The sequence below is a fragment of the Thalassophryne amazonica genome, chromosome 13 (assembly GCF_902500255.1).
Source record: "Thalassophryne amazonica chromosome 13, fThaAma1.1, whole genome shotgun sequence".
Classification (NCBI taxonomy): domain Eukaryota; kingdom Metazoa; phylum Chordata; class Actinopteri; order Batrachoidiformes; family Batrachoididae; genus Thalassophryne; species Thalassophryne amazonica.
In genome coordinates, this window is record NC_047115.1 from 62,865,409 (window position 1) to 62,886,229 (window position 20,821).

At 42.1% G+C, this 20,821-nt stretch overlaps 1 protein-coding gene across 4 annotated transcripts in view; it reads left to right on the forward strand.

Annotated features, from left to right (window-relative positions):
* Positions 1–20,821, forward strand: part of LOC117523099 (stromal membrane-associated protein 1-like) — a 496,829-nt gene that overhangs the window by 273,117 nt on the left and 202,891 nt on the right. For all 4 annotated transcript variants that reach the window (XM_034184516.1, XM_034184517.1, XM_034184514.1 and 1 more), the window contains exon 7: positions 15,207–15,270. In XM_034184516.1, coding sequence (XP_034040407.1) covers positions 15,207–15,270 — 64 coding nt within the window. The remainder of the gene's footprint in view (positions 1–15,206; positions 15,271–20,821) is intronic.

The following is a 20,821-nucleotide window of genomic DNA, read 5'->3' on the forward strand; positions in this document are numbered from 1 at the left end:
TTGCGTGTGTTCCCTCCAGGTGCTCCATCTTCTTCCCAAAGAATGCAGACTGGGTGAATTGGAAACTTTTAGCCATCATGGCAGATCAGCCAGCATGGTTAAACTCTGATTGTTTTTTGTTTGTAGTGTTTTGGTTTTTTTCTTCATCTGCACACTGTGTGAGTGTGTTAAAATGGGATGTTTCTACGTGGCACACGACTGTAACTGTATGGAAGAGATGGTGGCACGTGGCAGCTTAAGATCTTTTCTGTGTCAGAAGCTCTTAGATTGTGTCTCAGTGTGTGTCAGTGCCACCAGCTGAGTGACAGATCAGATTGAATGGTGCAGAACTGCAGCAGCCTGGTGCACTTAACAACCTCTGACTTACTGCAGTCACTGAGACTCCACACACAGAGCGAGCTGCCGACTTCATGATATGGATTTCTCAGTGTATTGATAACGCCTTTTCAACACACCTCTTCTGCGCTCTCTCTCTCTCTCTCTCTCTCTCTCTCTCTCTCTCTCTCTCTCTCTCTCTCTCTCTCTTTCTCTCCTTTGTTCCACATCTTAAATTTCTCAGTGCATCCTTCTCCTCCCTCTTTGTCCCTCAGTTCAATGTACTCTGCTTGTCCTCCTCCACTTATTTTCCCTTCCTCCTTTTCTTTGCTTCAGCTGTCCTCCTTCCACCTTCGTGTTTCTCTCTCCTCCTGCTCTCAGTTGTCTTCATGGCTTCCTTTTTCTTCTTCTCTCCTGTGGATTGACCTCCTTATCTCCGCTTCCTCCTCCTTGTTCTCTCTCCTTCTTTCCTTTCTTCTTCCGCACTCCACTGCAGCTGTCGGTCTCATCCACCCAGTGGCAGTTTTATTATTCTCTTTTATAGTGTTAATAAGGCAACTGTCAGCCACAAGAAGACAATCCATTTCCTGCAGCGCTTCTACAAGTACCAATGTACCACTGCTGCTACCACTACTGTTACTGCCATTAGTCTGACTAATGCTACTGCTGTCATGATTAGTGCTGCTGCTGTTATCACTGCAGATTCCACGACTGGGACTAGTACTCATGCCACTATGGTTACAGTACTGCTAGCACTACTGCGGCTTCTGCTTTTAGTGCTATCGCTGTTGCTGTTGCCGACTTGTCAGCTGCAGTGTCTGCAGCTGTCTGTTTTATGTCTCCATCAATCATCATCCTGTTTATTCTTTCTGGCTCTCCTGTTCGTCCTCTATTTCTCATCCCTCTTGTATTTGTCCTTTGTATCTCTCCTGAGAGGTTCTCCCTCTCTCTCTCGCTCTCTCTTTCTCTTTGTCTTTGCTGCCTGATTTGCCTGCCCTCATCCATTGGATTTCTCCCTCCGCTATTTGTTTGTCCTCTCTCTCTTTTTGTGTTTTTTTCCTCTTGCGTGATTCCATCACCTCTCTCTCCCTATGAGAATAAGACATTTGTTTCATCTTGTGTATGAAGGAGGACTGCAGGATGTTGTGTTGTGCACGTGTGTTGAATACAGTCTTGTCGGGTCATTGGGTGTGCGCTGTATTCCAAATGTTTTTTTCATTAGTTGTCAAGTTATATGTTGAAGTGCAGTGTTCTCTGGAGTTTGGCTATTGTTTGATTTATGAAAGATGGTGCTCTTTATGGAGCAGTTGAAGGCTGGGGTGTAGTGCCAGTTACCAGTATACACCAATCAGCCATAACAATGTGACCACCTACTGTACCTCATATTGTGAAGGCCGCCCTTTTGACACCAAAACAGCTCTAACCTACTGAGGAACACACTGCACTTGTCCACCACATGCCATGATCCTGCCTCCGCTTCACAAGTTTTCCCTCCTTGGACCACTTTTGTAGTTACTGACCACTACATACCGGGAACATCCCATTGTCAGTTTCTTAAATCTTTATACGTCCCTATTTTTCCTGCTTGCAAACACATCAGCTTCAAGGACAAAAATGATAACATGCTGTCTCTTATAGCTCGCCCACTGACAAGTGCCGCTGAAATGAGATAATCAGTGTTATTCTATTCTCCTGTTAGTAGTCACAATGTTACAGCTGAGTGGTGCATTTCATATAAAGACCATGATGATGATGATGATGATGAATGTTGTTGATATTTAAACATCTACCATTGTTTATCTCATGTCCACTGAAAAAATTTATCCCGCTTGAGGTTACCATTACATGTCATAGTGAATTTGGGGAGAGAAATGTATATAGAAAACACATTCAACTGAAATAAAATTGTGCAGAATCTTTCCTTGGATTGTCATTTTGACCTGGTGATCATACATATAAAGAAGCTCCCAACACTTCCACTGTCTTATTTACTTACTAAAACGAGAGTTATGTATATAACTACAGTTCTATGAATTCTGGATGACCGCCAGCACCTGAAAGCCAGGTGCTTTAGCACCTGGATTATTCCATGCATTCAGTTCTTTTGGAATCTATCGCCTAGACTCCAAGTGACAACCAACTCTGGCGGTCATCCGGAATTCATAGAACCGTAGTTACATACGTAACTCTCATTCTGTTTCATTCCTCCTGACCACCAGAGGGCGGTGCTTTAGCACCTGGATGACCTCATACAACAAGGTCACGAGGAGTGTACACTTACCAAACCTCAAGTGTGCACTTACCAACCTCAGCTGCAGTTTGAGGAGGCCAATAATACGGCCGTCGCCACAGGGTGAGGAGCAGCTACATTAATGCTGTAGAAGCAGGCAAAAGTACAGGAGGAAGCCCATGTTGCTGCAGTACAGATGTCAGTCAGTAGCCACCTCTCAGGGCAGCCCAGGAGGTGGATATGCCTCGAGTTGATTGGCATTTCACTGGAGGAGGTTGACGTTCGTCGTTCCTGTAAGCTTGCAATATAGCGTTAACAACCCACTGCGATAGTCTTTGCTGCTATGGGACCCCCATAGCAGACAAACAAAGCCTCACTTTTATGAAAGGCAGCTGTCAATTCAGTATAAAGTCTAGGTGCACGAACAGGGCACAACAGACTAGAATTAGTTTCTGCAGTAGATTGTGGGGTAAAGACAGCCAAGGTAACCGGCCAGTTACCATAGAATGGTAAAACTGTCTTTGGTAAAAAGGAGGGGTTTGACCATAGAGTAACCCCTAACCCATCAGAATTCCAGTGCATGCAGTTTTCAGCAATCGACAAGGCATGGAGGTCATCAACGCTGTTTGCGGATGAAATAGCAAGGAGGAATGCAGTCTTAATTGACAACCAGCTGATGTCACTGGCACCCAGTGGCTCAAACGGTGAAGAGCATAACCCCTCAAAAACCAATGGAAGATCCCAGGATGGCACACATGCAGTCCTCGGAGGCTGAAGGCAAAGAGCACCTCTTAAAAAGCGACTTATCAGGGGGTGCGATCTTATTGATTGACCATCTACCATAATGTGGTGAGCAGAGACAGCAGCAACATAAACTTTAATTGTAGAGACAGAAAAAACACTGTCAAACAATGATTGAAGATAGCTCAACAGCACTGGCACAGGACAGCCCTCATGGTTCACGCCTTGTGTACTGCTGCAACAGGTAAAAAGCTTCCATCTATTGCCATATAATGCCCTAGTGGAGGGTGCATGGGCATTCAGTATCGTCTGCACGACTGCTTGTTCACAAGAGTTCACCATGGAGTCTGTCCCTTCAGGGGCCACACATACAGTTGAAGACACTCTGGGTGAGGATGCCAAATGTTTCTGTCCAACTGCGACAAAAGGTCCCTCCTCCATGGGAGAGGCCACGGCCGTAGCAGTAAGGGGCTCAGCATGCGGTCACTTATATGAGTGTGGTGCCAGTGTCACAGAGGACATCTGTGCTTCAAGCCTGGACAGTCTAGCCAACCTGTCAGTCAGTGGCATAGAAACACAGTTGAAGCAAGCATCGTCTGTGAGTGCTTGTTTCAAGTGTCCATGTCCGAGACAGGATGGGCATAAAGTATGACCATCCTCTGGGCTCAGAGGCGCCAGACACCTACTGCACGTATGCACCAACGCAGTAGACATTAGCATGTGTGGGTGTAGCAGTAAGAGCAACCTGGTCTCACAGCATGTCGTGATTCAGCAGCACGAAATATATATTAATCTATTGGTTTGTGATATTGTCATGAAAAGTGCCACATTTTCATCACGGCAGCACAAATTCATTCTAATGCATACCGTGATGGCTGCATGAAGTTAAAAGTGAAGTGCGGGAGGGGGGGTCGGGTGGTTATGGTTAGGGTTGGGGGAAGGAGTAGGGTTAGGTTATGGTTAAGGTTAGGGTTGGGGGTAGGAGTAGGGTTTTTAATAGTGAGTAAAAAAAAAATCACAAAAATTTGAATCATTTTGTGATGGGAGCACGAAAAAAAAAGTGAGTCTGGGCTGGTAAGAGAGACACAAAATTGGGGGTGCAGGTGAGCGAGAGCACTCACAGTGTCCCAGACTCACACTCGGGTGTTAATTGTAAGAAGAGTAGTAAGTGTTGGGATTCACAGCCCACAAACTGACACCTAGGCATTACAATTGTAAAGGCCCCTGACACGAGCATGCCTTTGACTCACGCACTAACACGACCTGTTGTGCTGGAGAGTAAACTCGTCTTTAACAGGTGCAGAATGAACGTGAGAGGGGTGCCAGTGCGTGCAATTGCACACAGAGAATTTTGAAATGTTCAAAAAATCTTCACGCATAAATGTCCTGCTGCATAGCGCGATCTAATTGCCAACACAACGTGCAGCTCCTCAAATGGAGTAAAGAAGACGTGAACAGAGCGAGTGGTGACGTCAGCGGATCGCATCAGAGCGCAGCTTGTCTGAACGATTATAACAAGATGTTAAATCTATCAAAGACACACTTTAACAGCTGCACACAAGAAGGAAAGAACACACAACTGTTTTACCAAGCCATGACAATGTAAACATGACAAATAATTACCTTTTTACATGGCTCCAAATGCTTTCTGCAGCTTGTTAGGTGCGCACACAAATGGCTGATGCTGAAGCGGTCCTCTGTGATACAGGAAGTGATTACAGCCGTTTTCAACGGCCAATTTGCAGAGAAAATGATTAATCCAACACAAAATAATTATTTTACATACACAGCGTCCAGCGCAGAGTGCGTGGCAGCCAGTAGAACAAAGAACGGCATCCACCTGGGAACACAGCAGGTGGGATCATCACGACGGTGTGCGTGCTACTGCGTGAATCAAAGACATGCTTGTGCCAGGGGGCCTAAGCCACCAAATGGCAAAGTATCTGTGAGCTACTGTGGAAAGGTACTCACAGAGCAGCGGGCAAGCATAGGCCGTGAAAACAACTGCTGTAGGAAAAGAGCGAAAAACACTCACAACCAGCAGGGAAGTCAGAATACTCCACAACTGCATGTAGAACAACAGTGCAACAGGAGTACAGACACTCGCAGCACAGCGTCCAAACTCGGCAAGTGGAGCAACAGTCGTAGAGCAGGAGTGAAAAAATACTGAAAACTACAGTGTAATTTCAAAGAATGTTCAAGCGGAGCAGCAGCGCCAGTTTCAAATGCAGCAGCGGCAATGTTCAAGCACAGCAGCGGCAATATCAAGCACCACAGTGTCGATTCACCAGGTGCAACAACTAAATTTTTAAGTGCAACAGTGTCAATTCAGAAAGCGCCAGCGAGCTGCACATTTGGAGCAGAATGACCAGGAGTGGAAAACACTCATAACAGTGTCCAAACTGTAACAGTGTAATATCACAGCATCAAAGCGAAGTGGGCACAAGAGAACTGAGGCCAGTCAACCGAACACCCCAGCAAGCAGGGTTATTCACCAGAGTGGTAAGCAGAACAGAGTAAGACTCGTGGTCTTGCAGCGTCTGGAGGGCAACGTATGCACAGCTCCAACCACGGAAGGTTTGACCTTCTGCTTCTAATGTGAGAGATGGAAAAAGAACTGAATGCTGTGTAACGTGCACTCATATACTGTCGCTGACGTCACCCAGGTCACACCTACTGGCGTGACATTGTTGGTATAAGACTGGACCTCTGTGCATGCGTGCATGGAATAATCCAGGTGCTAAAGCACCGCCCTCTGGTGGCCAGGAGGAATGAAATAGAACTGTCCATTTTGTAGAAAACATCTCTATGCTTATTTCATACATTCACTTGTGTATGTCTGGAGTAAATCAGTAGACTTCAGATTCTGGATTTAACTCACACAAGGTTAGTCATCTTATTTGTTTTGAGCTCCTCTCCTTTTCTGTATTTTGTCACACGTGTTTAAAAAAAGACATACCAACAAAACAAGTAACTAGCATATCTGGTTATAGAAAAAAAAAATCATTGTCAACTAAGTCCTATGATGGTATGGCTTTCACATTAAAAGTTCTTTATTGTTCTCTTCATGTGTAGTTGCTGCTGCTTTGACAAGAAAAAGCTGTTACTTTGAAACACATTCAGAAGAAGGAGTTAGCAATTTTAGCTGGACACATTTTACTTACTTTGTGCTAGTGATGTGTGGCTCAATCTGTAACCTGCAGGATCTCACGGGTTGACCTGGAAGTTGTGCAAGCTTCGTTAGAAAATATTGCGTGTGGGGCAGGTCAAAAAGTGACAGAGTCATTTATAAATTACAGCTATATCACAGGTTCTCTAAATGGCACACAACAGGCTAACACCCTATTCCACAGGACACTGTTCTATTCCCCCCATGAGCCAGAATAAGTGCAAAAACAGGATGGAACAACTTACTCCAGCATGCCTCCTATCAGGTTGGCTTATAAAGTGCAAACCTGGCAACTTGCTGGCTGATAAAGTGCACACCTGGCAATCTGCTCAAAAATGAAAATAAAGCTGCATCCAGCTGCGTTCTCAGCCAGAATCACAACAAACACTGCTTTGGCTTCAAATCCTCATAGAACACAATCAAAGCTGTTAAGACTATGAACACCCAGACGTGACCGCGTAATGACTCCGATTTGGTGAATCGGGATGAAATTTTTCAACTGCTCCGAAATTTCACCTGCATTTCAAGAACGGGTGCCAATGATGGTCGTAACTACTGCGTATCCCAATAGAGTGCCTTGATTGGAGAGTGGCATCAACTCAGAACATGGCATCATTTGGTTCTAACTGCGCTGAACTACTGAATGAACCTTTAATGTTTTCAACATTTTTTTAATCATTTAACCACATACAGCAACACATCCAGGTACAGGTACGATCAAAATAAATATAAAAATAGTTAAGCTCAAACTGACATAAATTTACAATTTCTGAAGATTTATTTCATTAATTTAAAGCCTGATTTATGCAGCTGCTGCTCTGTAACTCTGTGTCATGGATTCCATTGCAACATAGACGTGCATGACAGTTTTAAAGTTGTCGTCTCTTGATTATGTTTTACTATGGACTAATTTGACCCTCAACCAGCTTTTCTTTCTACAATCATCACCTCCAAATCAAAGGTAAGCTGTACATTTTCCTCTTTTACCAACTTCGTGCTGTAAATGTGCTGACTTTTTTGACCCATTTATCAGCGTGCGCTATATAATATGATGGGAGACGAAGGATTAAAATCACAGCCTTTTGTGTCTGATTTAACAGGTGCACGTCAGGCTTCAGGCCCCAGTCTGAACACGGTTTGAAAAAACAGACTCTTAATCACAGAAATGCTTCCTCTCCCACTTTCCACAAATCAGCGAGTGTCACAGCTGAACTTCAATTTGTACCTCTGCACGTCCAGATTGCTCGGGGTTTTAATGGAAATACATTGTGATCGGACGAAACATTTATCCGATGTGAGCCATATGTATATAACAGATTAGTTACAGTCAGGGGTGCCAAAAATCTACGGGAATCCTGCATTGGGACCTGCACCTCATTAATGACCGGGTCAAAATTTCCTCTGAAATTTTTTTCTGCCAAATGTATTTGATCCATTATCACAATATTATTTGTGTGCGCACTGTAAAAACCATTAAAATATGATGAGAGACAAAGGGTTGAAAGCAGCGAAGTTTCAAATCACAGCCTTTTGCTGTGTCTAAGGATTTAATAGGTGCATGTCAGGCTGTGGCTCCGAAGGTGCAGAAGGTTCCCAATTCAAAACCCCACCCCTACCACATTTCTCCATGTAATATGGAGTTGTGTCAGGAAGGGCATCCGGTGTAAAATGTGTGCCAAATTAACATGCAGATCCACCATGGATCTGCTGTGACGACTCCAAGTGCAAAACAATGGAGCAGCCGAAGGGACTTACTTGTTTACTTAATTAATCCGGGTGACTCTCTGCAGTTGAATAGTCCATCTCTTGCTGTCTATCTTTAAGTCCTCATTAAAGATATTCCCTGTTTACCATCTGCGACTTTCAGCCAACATGGGAATGCAGCATGAGTAGTGTAATCTATACTCACTGTGCAAATCCTTGTTCTTTATACCAGTGTCTATGTCTATGCTTTTTTAAAATGTGGGTTTATATAAAACATATTCTACCTAAATGGTATGGATTCCATTGCAACATAGACTGTTTTTTCTTTCTTTCTTTCTTTCTTTTGTGTGGGCCTGGGAGGATTTGGGTTGCTAATCAGTGCATATTTTTGTGTGTTGGGCAGTGCAACTTGGCTCACATGATTGGTCGGGTGGGTGTGGATATTTAAAAAATCCTGACCTGTGCATCACTACTATCAGCAGCAACAGAAAGGACAGAAATGTCCATAGCAGCTCAGAGTTTTTTTTCCCAGTATGAAAGTGTCCATTACAAAAATGTTATGCCTGGAGGCACCTACCTTTTACCCAGCTTACTGCTGGGTGCGTACATTGGTAGGCAAAACCCTGTTGTTTAATGTTAGGTTCTGAGCATTGGAGGAAAATGTGACCTCAGTGTACTTTACTAGTTAAGTTCTCTGAGCATTTCATTTTTTGGCATAAATACAGTAGGCTGCCAACCTTTGGAGGTATGAACAAGTTTGTACTCAAACCATTGATGGTGTTACATCAAAAAGGCATCCAACGTACTCATTTCAATGTAACCTTGGTTTTGGCCAAGAGTTATTATCTTATTTTAGAGTGGCCTTTTATTGTGGGCAGTCTAAGGCACACCTGTGCACTAATCATGGTGTCTAATCAGCATCTTGATATGGCACACCTGTGAGGTGGGATGGATTATCTCAGCAAAGGAGAAGTGCTCACTATCACAGATTTAGACTGGTTTGTGAACAATATTTGAGGGAAATGGTGATATTGTGTATGTGGAAAAAGTTTTAGATCTTTGAGTTCATCTCATACAAAATGGGAGCAAACCAAAAGTGTTGCGTTTATATTTTTGTTGTATGTTTTGATATTTACATTTTATATTTGCATTATAAAAATGATTCATTACACATATTTGTGATTTTCACAGTAAAGAACTAACTTTATGCTATTCAGATGTTAGTTTTTTGTGTATAATTAGGTTTATTGTTTTAATGCAGTATGTCAGAATGAAAGAAAAACTGTAAAGTCACACAGGTGAGGTTGTGCTGAAAAAATGACACAAAACAAGGCAAACTAAACCATCTTTAAAGGTAAAGTAGCAGGGTAAAAGCAAAAGTTGTCAAAAACGCCCAGTTATACCCAAGTCTCCAGAGGATTAATGTTAAGATCTCAGCCTGTGCAGTATACTTTTAAAAAGCAGGCAAATGCGGCCATGAAGTACTTAAGATGAGCTGCATTATGAGAGCAAGATGACGCTTGTGTGTCTGGCATTTCTCATCAAGCACTATTTTGGTACCATTAACTACCTAAGGGACTTAAAGAGGCTTTGCGGTACCTAATGAATATTAAAACCAGTATTAGCAACTCAGTTCTGTATCTTGATTATTCTCTGCCTCGTGGGCATCTTGGCATTTTTTTCCAGAATGGTTGCTGTAATAAATCACAAGGAGTTGCAGCATCTATTTCACCTTGTAAACCTTGGACTTTTTCAGGATTTGGGATGAGCTGTCCTCGCAGCTTTCTACGTTATAACAGAACACAGAAGGTAGTCACCAGTAATCACTGCTTTCTCCTCTTGGACATTTTCTTGGCTTCACTAGAAGCTGTTATGTTGCATATATTAAGGAGGAACTGCAGTAACGGTGTGCTTCTCCTTCTCTCAGACATGCATTGTGACAGTGTCAGCCTGACGGGTTTGTCTGCTGTGTGTCTGACAGCCGTCTGATTTGACAGCAGACATCAAAAGCGATGGTCTGTTCGGTCGTATGCTTTCCAACTGACATCGGCATCAACGAAGGAATCTACACACCTATGTATGGGAGGAGGGCGTTGATTGCTGTCTTTCTCTTATAATTCATCTTCTGTCTTAATACAGTTGGCCTGGACAGCCAGTCACTGTCTATTGTTAGACACCTGCCAGTTACCGTACATCACTGTTACTGCAGGTCGATAATTAAAAATAATGTACATTTTTTTTCTATAACTAATTTGTGGGTAGGAAAACTCGACTTGTCCATCAGTGGCTTGAGACCGCTTTTGGCGGAAGGTCTTTTCAAATCCTTTTGTGCGTACTCTGGGGTGTTAAAGCTATTTATGGACAGTGACATTTAGGATTTTCTTATTTATTTCTTCTTCTTTCTCACAACAGCCATGTAGGATGCAGGACTGAAAGGCCATATAAAGTCAGTTTTTGAAGAGTCTACATGGTCTGAGAAGTCTGAAATTGAATGGAAATAAAATACAACTCCATGTTGGTGCCACTGTGCCTTTCTGCTCCATCCTTGTAATGCAGTTCTGGACTTTTCTGGGGACAGTTTCCCAGACAATCTAAGACAATCGGAGTCGGAGGACCTGCTGCATCCTTCCTCTGCCTTCACAGCCACTGGATTACATGCCATCACCTCCACCTGATCCACCATTGACGACTTCTTGTTTCACCAGAGCCTTGTCAGCCATCTTGTGTTCAGGGTTCTTGTTGAGCCTTCATCGTTACTGTAGTAGCTATGGGGCACACAAGGTCCCCACTTTATTTCACCCCAACAGTCAGTCCCCTACTTGAGTCATTATCCAGTTGTCACAAGGCAGAGGAGGGGTTGGATCATGTGTCAGACCTGTGAAATCCATATTAATAAAACAGGTTTATAAGTTACAAGTAACCATTTTGCATCTACACCACCACAATTTCGGTTTAGCAAAAATATCTAAATAACCAATTACAAGGACAGTGATGGGACTTTTCCAGGAATTGCCAGAAATCTGGGTTTTTACTAGGGGTTGGTGTTAGCACAAATATTTTGAAATACCCCCTTAAAATATGGAGATGGTGATTATGAACAAGAAAATGCAAATCATAGACCAAATGATGTAGTCTAACCCCCCCCGTACATACCCCCTGAAGGTCAAACCCCCCAAATCATGCATTTTTCACTCAAAAATGCTGCCTGGCAATGACAAAGAGCATGTAAAGCAATAAAATAAGCTATTTAGTCACACACAAAAATTAATATGACAGGAACATTGTAGATATTGTGAGGTTTGAATAATGTGAGCATTTATGTGCATAATGGGCCGTTTCTGAACATTTTGGTCATAGGTGAAAGAGGTCACTCGATTTCGACAAGGACAGCGAGGTATCTCAAGCATAGCAAACCTTCAGGTGGAGATGTCTTACCATTGCCAGGCAGAATTTTGGAGTAAAACTGTCACAATCCTCAGCCTCCTCTCCCCCTCCCTTCCTGTGTTGGCTTGTCTCCTGGGCAGATCTTCCAGCCTCCTGCAGCATAGCTGGTAATCATCTCCAATCAGCCTCCATTTTAAGATGCAGTGCAGCCATTCACAACTTGCCAGTTTGTTGTTTCTGATACTCAATGAAAATCCACCTGCCTGCTACTCATCTGTTTGCCAGCCTGCTACTCACCGGTTTGTCTGCTTACTACTTACCTGTTTACCTGCCTACTACTACCCTGTTGCCAGCCTGCTACCTTCCTGTTCACCTGCCTGCTACTTACCAGTGCACCTGCCCGCTTACACTCCCGCCTTGGTACCTGCTCCTCAGTCTCCAGTTAAATTGAATAAATACTTTGAAACCGTTTTTTCGGATTTGAGTCTGCTTTTGGGTTCAATTACAAACTGTGACAAAAACATGCATGATTTGGGGGTTTTTGACTTCAGGGGTATGTACAGGGGGATAGACGAGATCATTCGGTCAATGATTTGCAGTTTCTTGTTCATAATACCACTCCATATTTTTAAGGGGGGTATTTCAAAATATTTGTGCAAACACCAACTCCTACCATTATGGACAATTTTCTTTTTTTTCTTTTCTTTTTTTTTTAGGGCCACTGACATCACCGTAGGGATCACAGGTACTCTCTTTTACATGATCTCTCCATCATCAGCGATCATAAGCAATTGGACAAACTAAATGTCAGCATTATTGTCTATAGAAATCATCACTTTTACAGACAGTCAGACATATCAGGGGATGGATACACATATGTTACCAAGTCAATGACTACATCATATTTTGGAATTAATTTACATAAATCATTAAGCAGTACAGTTTGTGATATATTGGCTCAGAGATATGACTGTAATTTTGTTCATACTTTTGCCGTGATTCCCACTTTCTAACTCCTGGATAGTGTCCTCACTGGGAATCCACAGAACAACCTTTTTCCTGCTCTACACTAACAACCTTTCTGTTGCAGTACCCTTCTCGACTGTTTGAGCTCTGCTGCAATCCCAGCACACATCAGTTCACGCTCAGTGCTTTCTTGATTAGGCGTGGACACAGTAATTGTTTTCATGCATTGGATGAAACGACATTGAATCTAATGTGGTCCATCGATCTTTGTTGGGGAAATTGGTTTGATTACCAGGATTGTAGCTCTTTTGTGGTCCACATGTTGACCTTTTTTCTGTCTCTTTCAGTCTGCACTTCTTATTTTTGTCCGTCTCTATCGGTCTCCTCTCTTCCTTCCTTGTACTCCATGATTCCCCTTTGGCCTTTAATCTCATCTTCTTTCTGTTTGACTCTTTTCTTTGCTTCTTTCTCCAACATGTTCCTCCCAAGCTTCATTGTTTTCCTTTTTTCTACTCTTTCATGTGTTTTCAATTTGAAGGCTGTAGGTACAAAAATGGTCATAAACAGATGTGCAAAGTTTGATGGTCTGATTTTTATGTTATATTTCATATCCACTAAACGTGCCTGCTGACCTTGCATGTACATAGCCATAGGGGGGAAAAATTCTAGAATGATCATCTAGCTGCTTTCTACAATATATTCATGTGCCAGCTTGGAGAAAGATTATCACAATTTTGTGATTCACTGCTGTGCTGACAGCAATACCAAGATCCACAACACAAGTCGGTACCCATCAGATAAATGTATTGCATAAAACCCACCATTTGTTCACTGTGGCACTGTAGAACATCATTCAATCCCTGGCCCATAATGGCAACCTAAGCTACTCATTACTGGCTGCTTTAGTAAATGATTATGTCTGTTGTTGTGTTTATTCATCTCTATGCCTTTGACACAGACATGACAATACCAGTACATGGTTTCATTGTATAGTCTATGTAAACTTTTAATTAGATGGAATTGGTTTATTGAACATTTTACTTGTGAATGAATATAAATTTCTTTGTGATATGTAATGTAGTTTAATATTTCCAGGAAAAAACAAAAAACTCAATGTAGTTCAATGCTGTTATATTTCCCCTCGCTTACTACACATTTTCACGGGCCAGTTCAGCCTGACGTACGGTCCGGTACTGATCTGTGGTCCGGGGGTTGGAGACCACTGTTCTGTGTCACTGCTTCACACATTGATTACATTAAAAATGCCATTTTGGTCTTTGAGAACATGTGATGTCTGTGTTATTCTGTGATTTACATATCTGACTGTAAGCAGTAAATACTTACCAAATGGTTAAATATTCTTATTCTATGACTGACATTGATTTTATTATAAAGAAGGCATGACATTTCAGCAACAGTTTGCCAGAAGGTACATGGAAGATTTGTGTATAATGTGGTTGTCTGTTCCGTTGCCAGTCACCAGTTCATGGTGGAGTGGAATAAAGAAGGACATACTTATCTAGGCTTAATTTTAACCAGTCCATTCACAGAAGCAGTAGTCTTTTTGTGCTGTTACTCAGTTTTTGAGAATGACCTGCTCTTGTCAGGTTTACCAGTGCCATACTGTTTCTACAGTTAATGATTAATACTTGAAAATGTTGATGTATTCATGCCCTGACTTGTGTTTATGAAGATTCAACGTTAAAGTGATGATTTAATGTAAATTCATCAAAGGGTGCCAACCATAAACATGTCACATGGATATTTTATGTCTGTATATTCTTTCACTTTATGAAAGCATTTTGTTACGGTAGGTGATGGTCTCGTGGTTAAGTTGTTGGGCTTGAGTCCAGAAGATCATGGGTTCAAATCCCCACCTGACTGGAAAATCACTAAGGGCCCTTGGGCAAGGCTTTTAATCCTCTATTGCTCCCCGTGTGTAGTGAGCGCCTTGTATGGCAGCACCCTGACATCGGGGTGAATGTGAGGCATAATTGTAAAGCGCTTTGAGCGTCTGATGCAGATGGAAAAGTGCTATATAAATGCAGTCCATTTACCATTTTTGTTTTGTTCTGTGATTTGTATGCTAAACAATGACCTGACCTTAAGGCAACAACTGAATGCCTTTGTATGTAGGTCCTTTTGGATTATCATTGGGTAATGCTAGAATGATTTTGTGTCAAACAAATGGTTCCTTCGGGATTAGGCCACGTGGCACACTTCCTTGGGCATGATCCAACGTGTAAGTGCTTCAGTATTGAGGACCCTGGCAATTGGAGAAGGACAAGGGGACACCCATGTGTCATCTGCCTGGTGAAAGGAGATGGTTACTTTTGAGATGAAGAAATGGACAGGTTATTGGCCTGGGTGGTTGCCATCCAGGACCCATTGTGATTCCATAGTGTGGTGGATGTGGCGCCATGCGACACCAGCATATGTTCCCAGATATGAGACCTTTGTTGTTTCTAACTGGATATTTTATTAAATATATTTACTTTACGAAACTGATTCATTTACATTTATTTTTGAGCATATTTTAAAATATGTACTTAAAATTCAGGGATGGCATCATTTCTGGCTGTAAGTGAAGGTATCACATCCACTAAATAAATCCAGTGCACTGGCAAATCCAAAGCTCATTTTGCATGGAAATGATGTACTTCATGTTTTCTTTTGTCTCTGTATTTGTTTTGAAAGCATGGCGATTGCAGAGCCAGTCCCAAGAAGATCACAGAGCCAGCTGCAGACCTGCTCGGCCTTGGTAAGGCTTGAGCAACCTGTCTAAACCTTCATATGTTATATAAATGGAAAGACAGTGGTTAGATTGCATGCATTTTCCAGTGTCCACAAGACTACATTTTCCAATGTTAAAGAATATTCTGGTTCTGCCTTTTTATGCAGATTCTTCCCAAACTTGGGGCAAAAGTGGTATTTCTTTCTGGCCAGGGCTAAGCTTGGCACCAAGGTTCATAAGCATCAATCAATTCTTAGAATGGGCAATCTTTCTATTAAAAACAAAAATCATTTGAATTTCTGTGCCTCCACTCAGAAATTGACCAGGTTTTATTAATTTGTTTGTTTTTAGCCAGTTTTATGCAAAATGGATTTGTGTCACAACCTATCCTGAAAGGGAGAAAAAATTATTTTAGCTGCTCCCACTAAGAGTCACTACAGCAGATCATCCATCTCATCTCACCATGTCCACTCCATCTTCTTCTGCCACACAAGCACCACCTGCATGTCCTCCTTCACCATATCAATAAATCTCCTCTTTGGAATCCCTCTTCACCTGCCTGGTGACCCCATCCTCAGCATCCTTCTCCCTGTGTAGCCTGGAGCCCTCCTCTGTCTTTGACTTTGCATCCAAACAGTGCTGTGCTGTCCCTCTGTGATGCTCATTTCTTTTACTTGTCACTTCCAAGGAAAATCCCTGCAACTTCAGTTTTGCTGCTTCTAGCTACACCTCCAGCTTTTTGTTAGTGCCTGCACCTTTCAGCAATACAACATAGCTGATAAAAATAAGTTCTTTCCACTTTACACTCTGGGTCACCACAGCAAATCTGATATTGATCTGCATGTTTATTTGGCACAAATTTTACACCAGAGCTACTTTCTTCTGTCAGAAACTGAGCCAGAAGTTCTCTCAACAGAAAGTCCATAACAGTGGCTGATAAGATATAGAAGCCTGGTGAGCCATTTTGCTGTTCTCAACAACAATGGCCAAACGACAATCACAAACTCTAGGTTGAAAAATCCAGGCCATGGTCAGTACACAGGATCAAACACTCTGGGGACAGACAGGCAAGGTCCAGGTACAGGCAAGGTTCAAAACTGTTCATTGCTACATACATCAGCAAGCTATTCTCAGTGGTCTTCAAAACAGGCAAAGTTCATACACAAAGTGTATTCATTCAAACAAGTGTGTTCATGGAAATTAAAGTGAAAGGAAACAAACACACAGTGATAAAACAAAGGGCGAGGGCTGATCGCAGGATAGAGCTACTGGTAATGTGATACAACAACCACAGCATGACACCAGACAGCTCAAGAAAGAAAAGAGAAGTAAAGAAACAATAACAGCTTAGCACAGGTAACCAAAAGGACCACCAGAATACTGCCCCAAGCACTGGAAATCTGAGACCCATATGGAAACAATGAGTCTGCTGTAAACACGGGAGAAACCAAAGACAAAGGAACAACACCAACCCAGCATGCAGAAGCATGCACTTGAAACATGACAGTGCTCCCCATCCCACCAACAGACGGTCCTGGGTGGCCCAGCGGCACCAGAACATGCCTTGTAAAAACAGAACAGACATTTATCAAGAATGTCTGAAACAGGCTTCCAAAAGTGATCGTCTGGTCCATACCCCTCACACTTCACCAGGTACTTCTGCCTATGGCCCTTTTGGAGCATGTCTAAGAGGCACCTGACCATCAACACTTGGGGCACCATCCACCACTCGGGGTGGTTAAGGTATAGAAGTGAGGACAGAGTTGCTTGAGACCACTGGCAGAGCCATTTGAACTGCAAATGGGTTTTTTGACTTTGGATACTGGTTAGGGGTCAGTAAAATGTAGTACCAACTTCCAATGGGGGTACCCGAATTGGGAAGATCCTATGTTGAAAAGCACACCTGCTGCCCAGGTTGATTATTGTAGGGCTACAGACAGGTGCGTGTTAACAGAACCTCTGTTATGCAATACCATCACTGCCCTTCACCAGCCTGGATGGCATCACCGGACAAAGGCAAATGCAAAAGGCACATCACCTCCTTTTCCAGGGTGGGAAAGAGAGGTGATTGGTAGCCATAAACACAAAGGGTGACATTTTGTAGAAGAGACAGGGGGAGAATTATGGGCATACACTGCCCTGATTCCTTTATCTGTCCAATTAGCTGGATCTGAGGAAACCAAACATCTGAGAGCCAAATCTGTCTCCTGGTTATACTGCTCAGTCTGGCCATTAGACTAGCACGTAAACAGCAGATTGACTCACAGATGTGTCTATTTTCCTGCAGAACTCCCTGAACAGTGGTGACACAAATTGAGGGCAGCAGTCAGACACTACATCAGTGGGGAGTCCATGCAGGCGAAAGACACGTTGCAGCATGAATTTAGCAGGGTTTTTTTTAGCACTCTGGGAGCTTGATTAAAGATACAAAGGGAGCCATCTTGGATCTGTCAATAATAGATAGGATGCAAGTTTATGATTCACAAAATCTATGGCTAGATTTATTTTGGGCACAGATTTGGCACAGTTTACAGTATTCCTTAGTGTCTTGTGGCAAGTTGGGCCACTAAAATCATTGGGACACTGAAGATTGAGTGCAACTACCCCCAGGATGGCCAATTTAGATGTGTGTGCCCATTGCAACACTTGCGGGCGGATGACTTTGTGAACGAATCAACAACAAGGGGGACAGGTCACGGGTATTTGAACTTCCTGTAATAATCCCTTTACCACCCTTTCTTTCTCCCAAGTCACTGCCCCAAGGTGCAAGTGAGAGGAGGAATGGTGGAGATCTCAGAAGGAGCTTTGTCAGGTTCAAATTAGCGTGACAGAGCGTCTGTCTTGTTATTTTGAGAATCCCGTAGTAGCAAAGCACAAAGATAAAGTGTTAGAAAAACAGTGCTCATCTTGCCTGACAAGTATTGATATGGTGTCTGTACTTCAAATACTGACTGTTCTTGTAATCATTGAGCAGTTGAAAAGAATCATTATCTCCCTCCATCCAGCACCTCCACTCTTCCAGTGCCAACTTGATTGCAAGGGGTTCCAGATTCCCACTGTCATATTTCTGCTCCGCTGTGGACAACTTCCCAGAAAAGAAAGAACAAGGATGAATTTTGTTGTTGTCAGTAGAACACTGGGATAGAATTGCCCCTTCACCCACCTCGAAGGCATCAACCTCCACAATAAGCTGGCAGGCAGAATCTGGTATGGTAAGGACAGGGGTAGTGGTCAAGCCAGGGCCTTAAGGTTCTTGAACACTTTTTGCTCTGACTTGGTCTAAATAAATCTTGTCTTCAAGGAGGTGAGCCGGTGAAGAAGGGCCACCACTGTGCAATAGTTGCAGATGAACCACCTGTAAAAATTGGCAATGCCCAAAAACCAGTGCACTTGTTTACAGGTTTCGGGGCAGGCCATGTCCACCTTGGCTGGAACCATGCCCACCGGTTTGGGAGAGATCTTAAAACCTAGGAAGGAGACAGCAGAAAGATGAGAAGCACACTTTTCAGCTTTCACAAAAAAGTCTGTTTTCTATTAAACATTTGAGCAGCTTCCTGGCATGCATAACATGTTCCTCCAGTTTACAGGAGTATGCAAACAAAGGTGACACCTTTGGTTCAAATTTCCAACAGACTTGAAAATCACTAAGGGCTATTGGACAAGGTCCTTAATCCTCAAGCTGGGGGGGCAGTTGAGTATCTTGCATGGCAACACGCTGACGTCTGTGTGTGTGTGTGTGTGTGTGTGTGTGTGTGTGTGTGTGTGTGTGTGTGTGTGTGTGTGTGTGGGTGGGTGACTGTGAGGCATCACTGTAAAGTGTCGGTACCGAACTTGTATAATGTAGAAGGGTGGCTATTGGCTATTGTACCTCAACACCAAATTTAATAAATACTTGCCTCACTCAAACACCATCTCTTCATAACCTTTTGTTAAAATTTCTCCAACACAATTTGAGAATTTTTTTTTTTTTTTTTTTGCTTTAACCAAATAGATAGTGGCTTAACCTCTGTTCCTCCTGTGTCTTTTGGCTGATGTAACACTATACCTCACAAAGTAATAATAACAATGATTAGTTTATCTTGGTGTATCTTAACTACTGACCCACTCAGAATTTTTAAGTGCAGAAAAGCTAAAATAAATCTGACTTGTATCTCTTGTTTTGAAATGTGTTTATAGCAAGCTAAATTGTACATACTGACTTAAGACACACATTGTATGACAACACACAATTTAAGTAGATGAAAAATTTATTTTAAAACTTTTAGACAACGTGTATGTAAATGCATGTCCTAAACTGTACAAGATGATTTTACATAACAAGCTATTTTGCCAAGTTGGAAAACTCATTTATTACCCTAAAATATGCTTGGTTTGCTTTTGCTGTATGCTTTAGGTCGGTGTCTATCTGCACTGTGAACGTGTCCCCTTGGTCATCTATGTCACATGGCAATATTGGGCTTTTTCAATAATTTCTTTGAACTATGCAGTGTTATATACGTATACAGTGCATCTGCAAAATTTGCATTTGCAAAAAAATCCAAAAAACGTTTTCATGTTGTCATTATGGGGTGTTGTGAGTAGAAGTTTGAGTAAAAAAAAACTAATTTGCTACATTTTGGAATAAAGCTGCAATGTAATAAAATGTGGAAAAAGTGAAGCACTGTGAATACTTTCTGGATGCACTGTACATCTTTAACCCCCAAGAATTTGGTGCATAAGTTCTGATTTAGTTTCAGTTTTCTGAAGCAAACTGGGTTGACTACATGTGTGCAGGTCAAAAACATATATACAGCAGGCTTCCCAGACATTCTGTAAAACATGGAGTTTAGCGAGCAGGTGACATGTAGTGGAACTACCTTGAAATATAATATAATTACCAAATATCCTGGAAATAATTGATGGTGTCCTGGAATTTTTTAAAAATTTATTTCAGCCCTCACTTGGATGATCATATAAACTTTGGTGTCTGTTTTGCTTGAAGCTCAGCTCACTGTGCTGAGACAAGCTGTGCAGTGTGACAGCTGTGCTGTGCAGCAGAGTGAGTTTCCATAGAGCCTAGGATATGCCTGAGAGAGCTGTCCAGGCTACTGCTTTTTGAAGAAACACACGCACATGACACTCACTGATCTACATTTTTGCAAAACAAACTCTGTGCTGTTACCAGTGCAGGGAATATGTTGCTCTGTTATTTCATTTAAGGGTGGACATAACCTGGACAGATGTAGCTTTAAATTTAATTTAATTTAATTTAATTTAATATTTATTTCATTCATTTAAAAGAAAAAAAAAAACAGAATAGCAGAAATAACAAAACTTTACAAACCCTTGAATGAAAAGGAGCAGATTGGAAGAACAAGTGTTATATTTTCTGCCCCTTTTTTACAATACAATCTTACAATATCAAGCATCATTAATCAGCGTAATTTAACAGATTACATTTCTATGACTTTGTCACATGCCACCGACTTATTTCATAATTTTAACCATTATTTATAAGATTACATCCGTAACAGATTACATTTTCAACTTCAAACATTCTGAACATTATTAACAGATTACATTTTTGGCTTTGTCACAG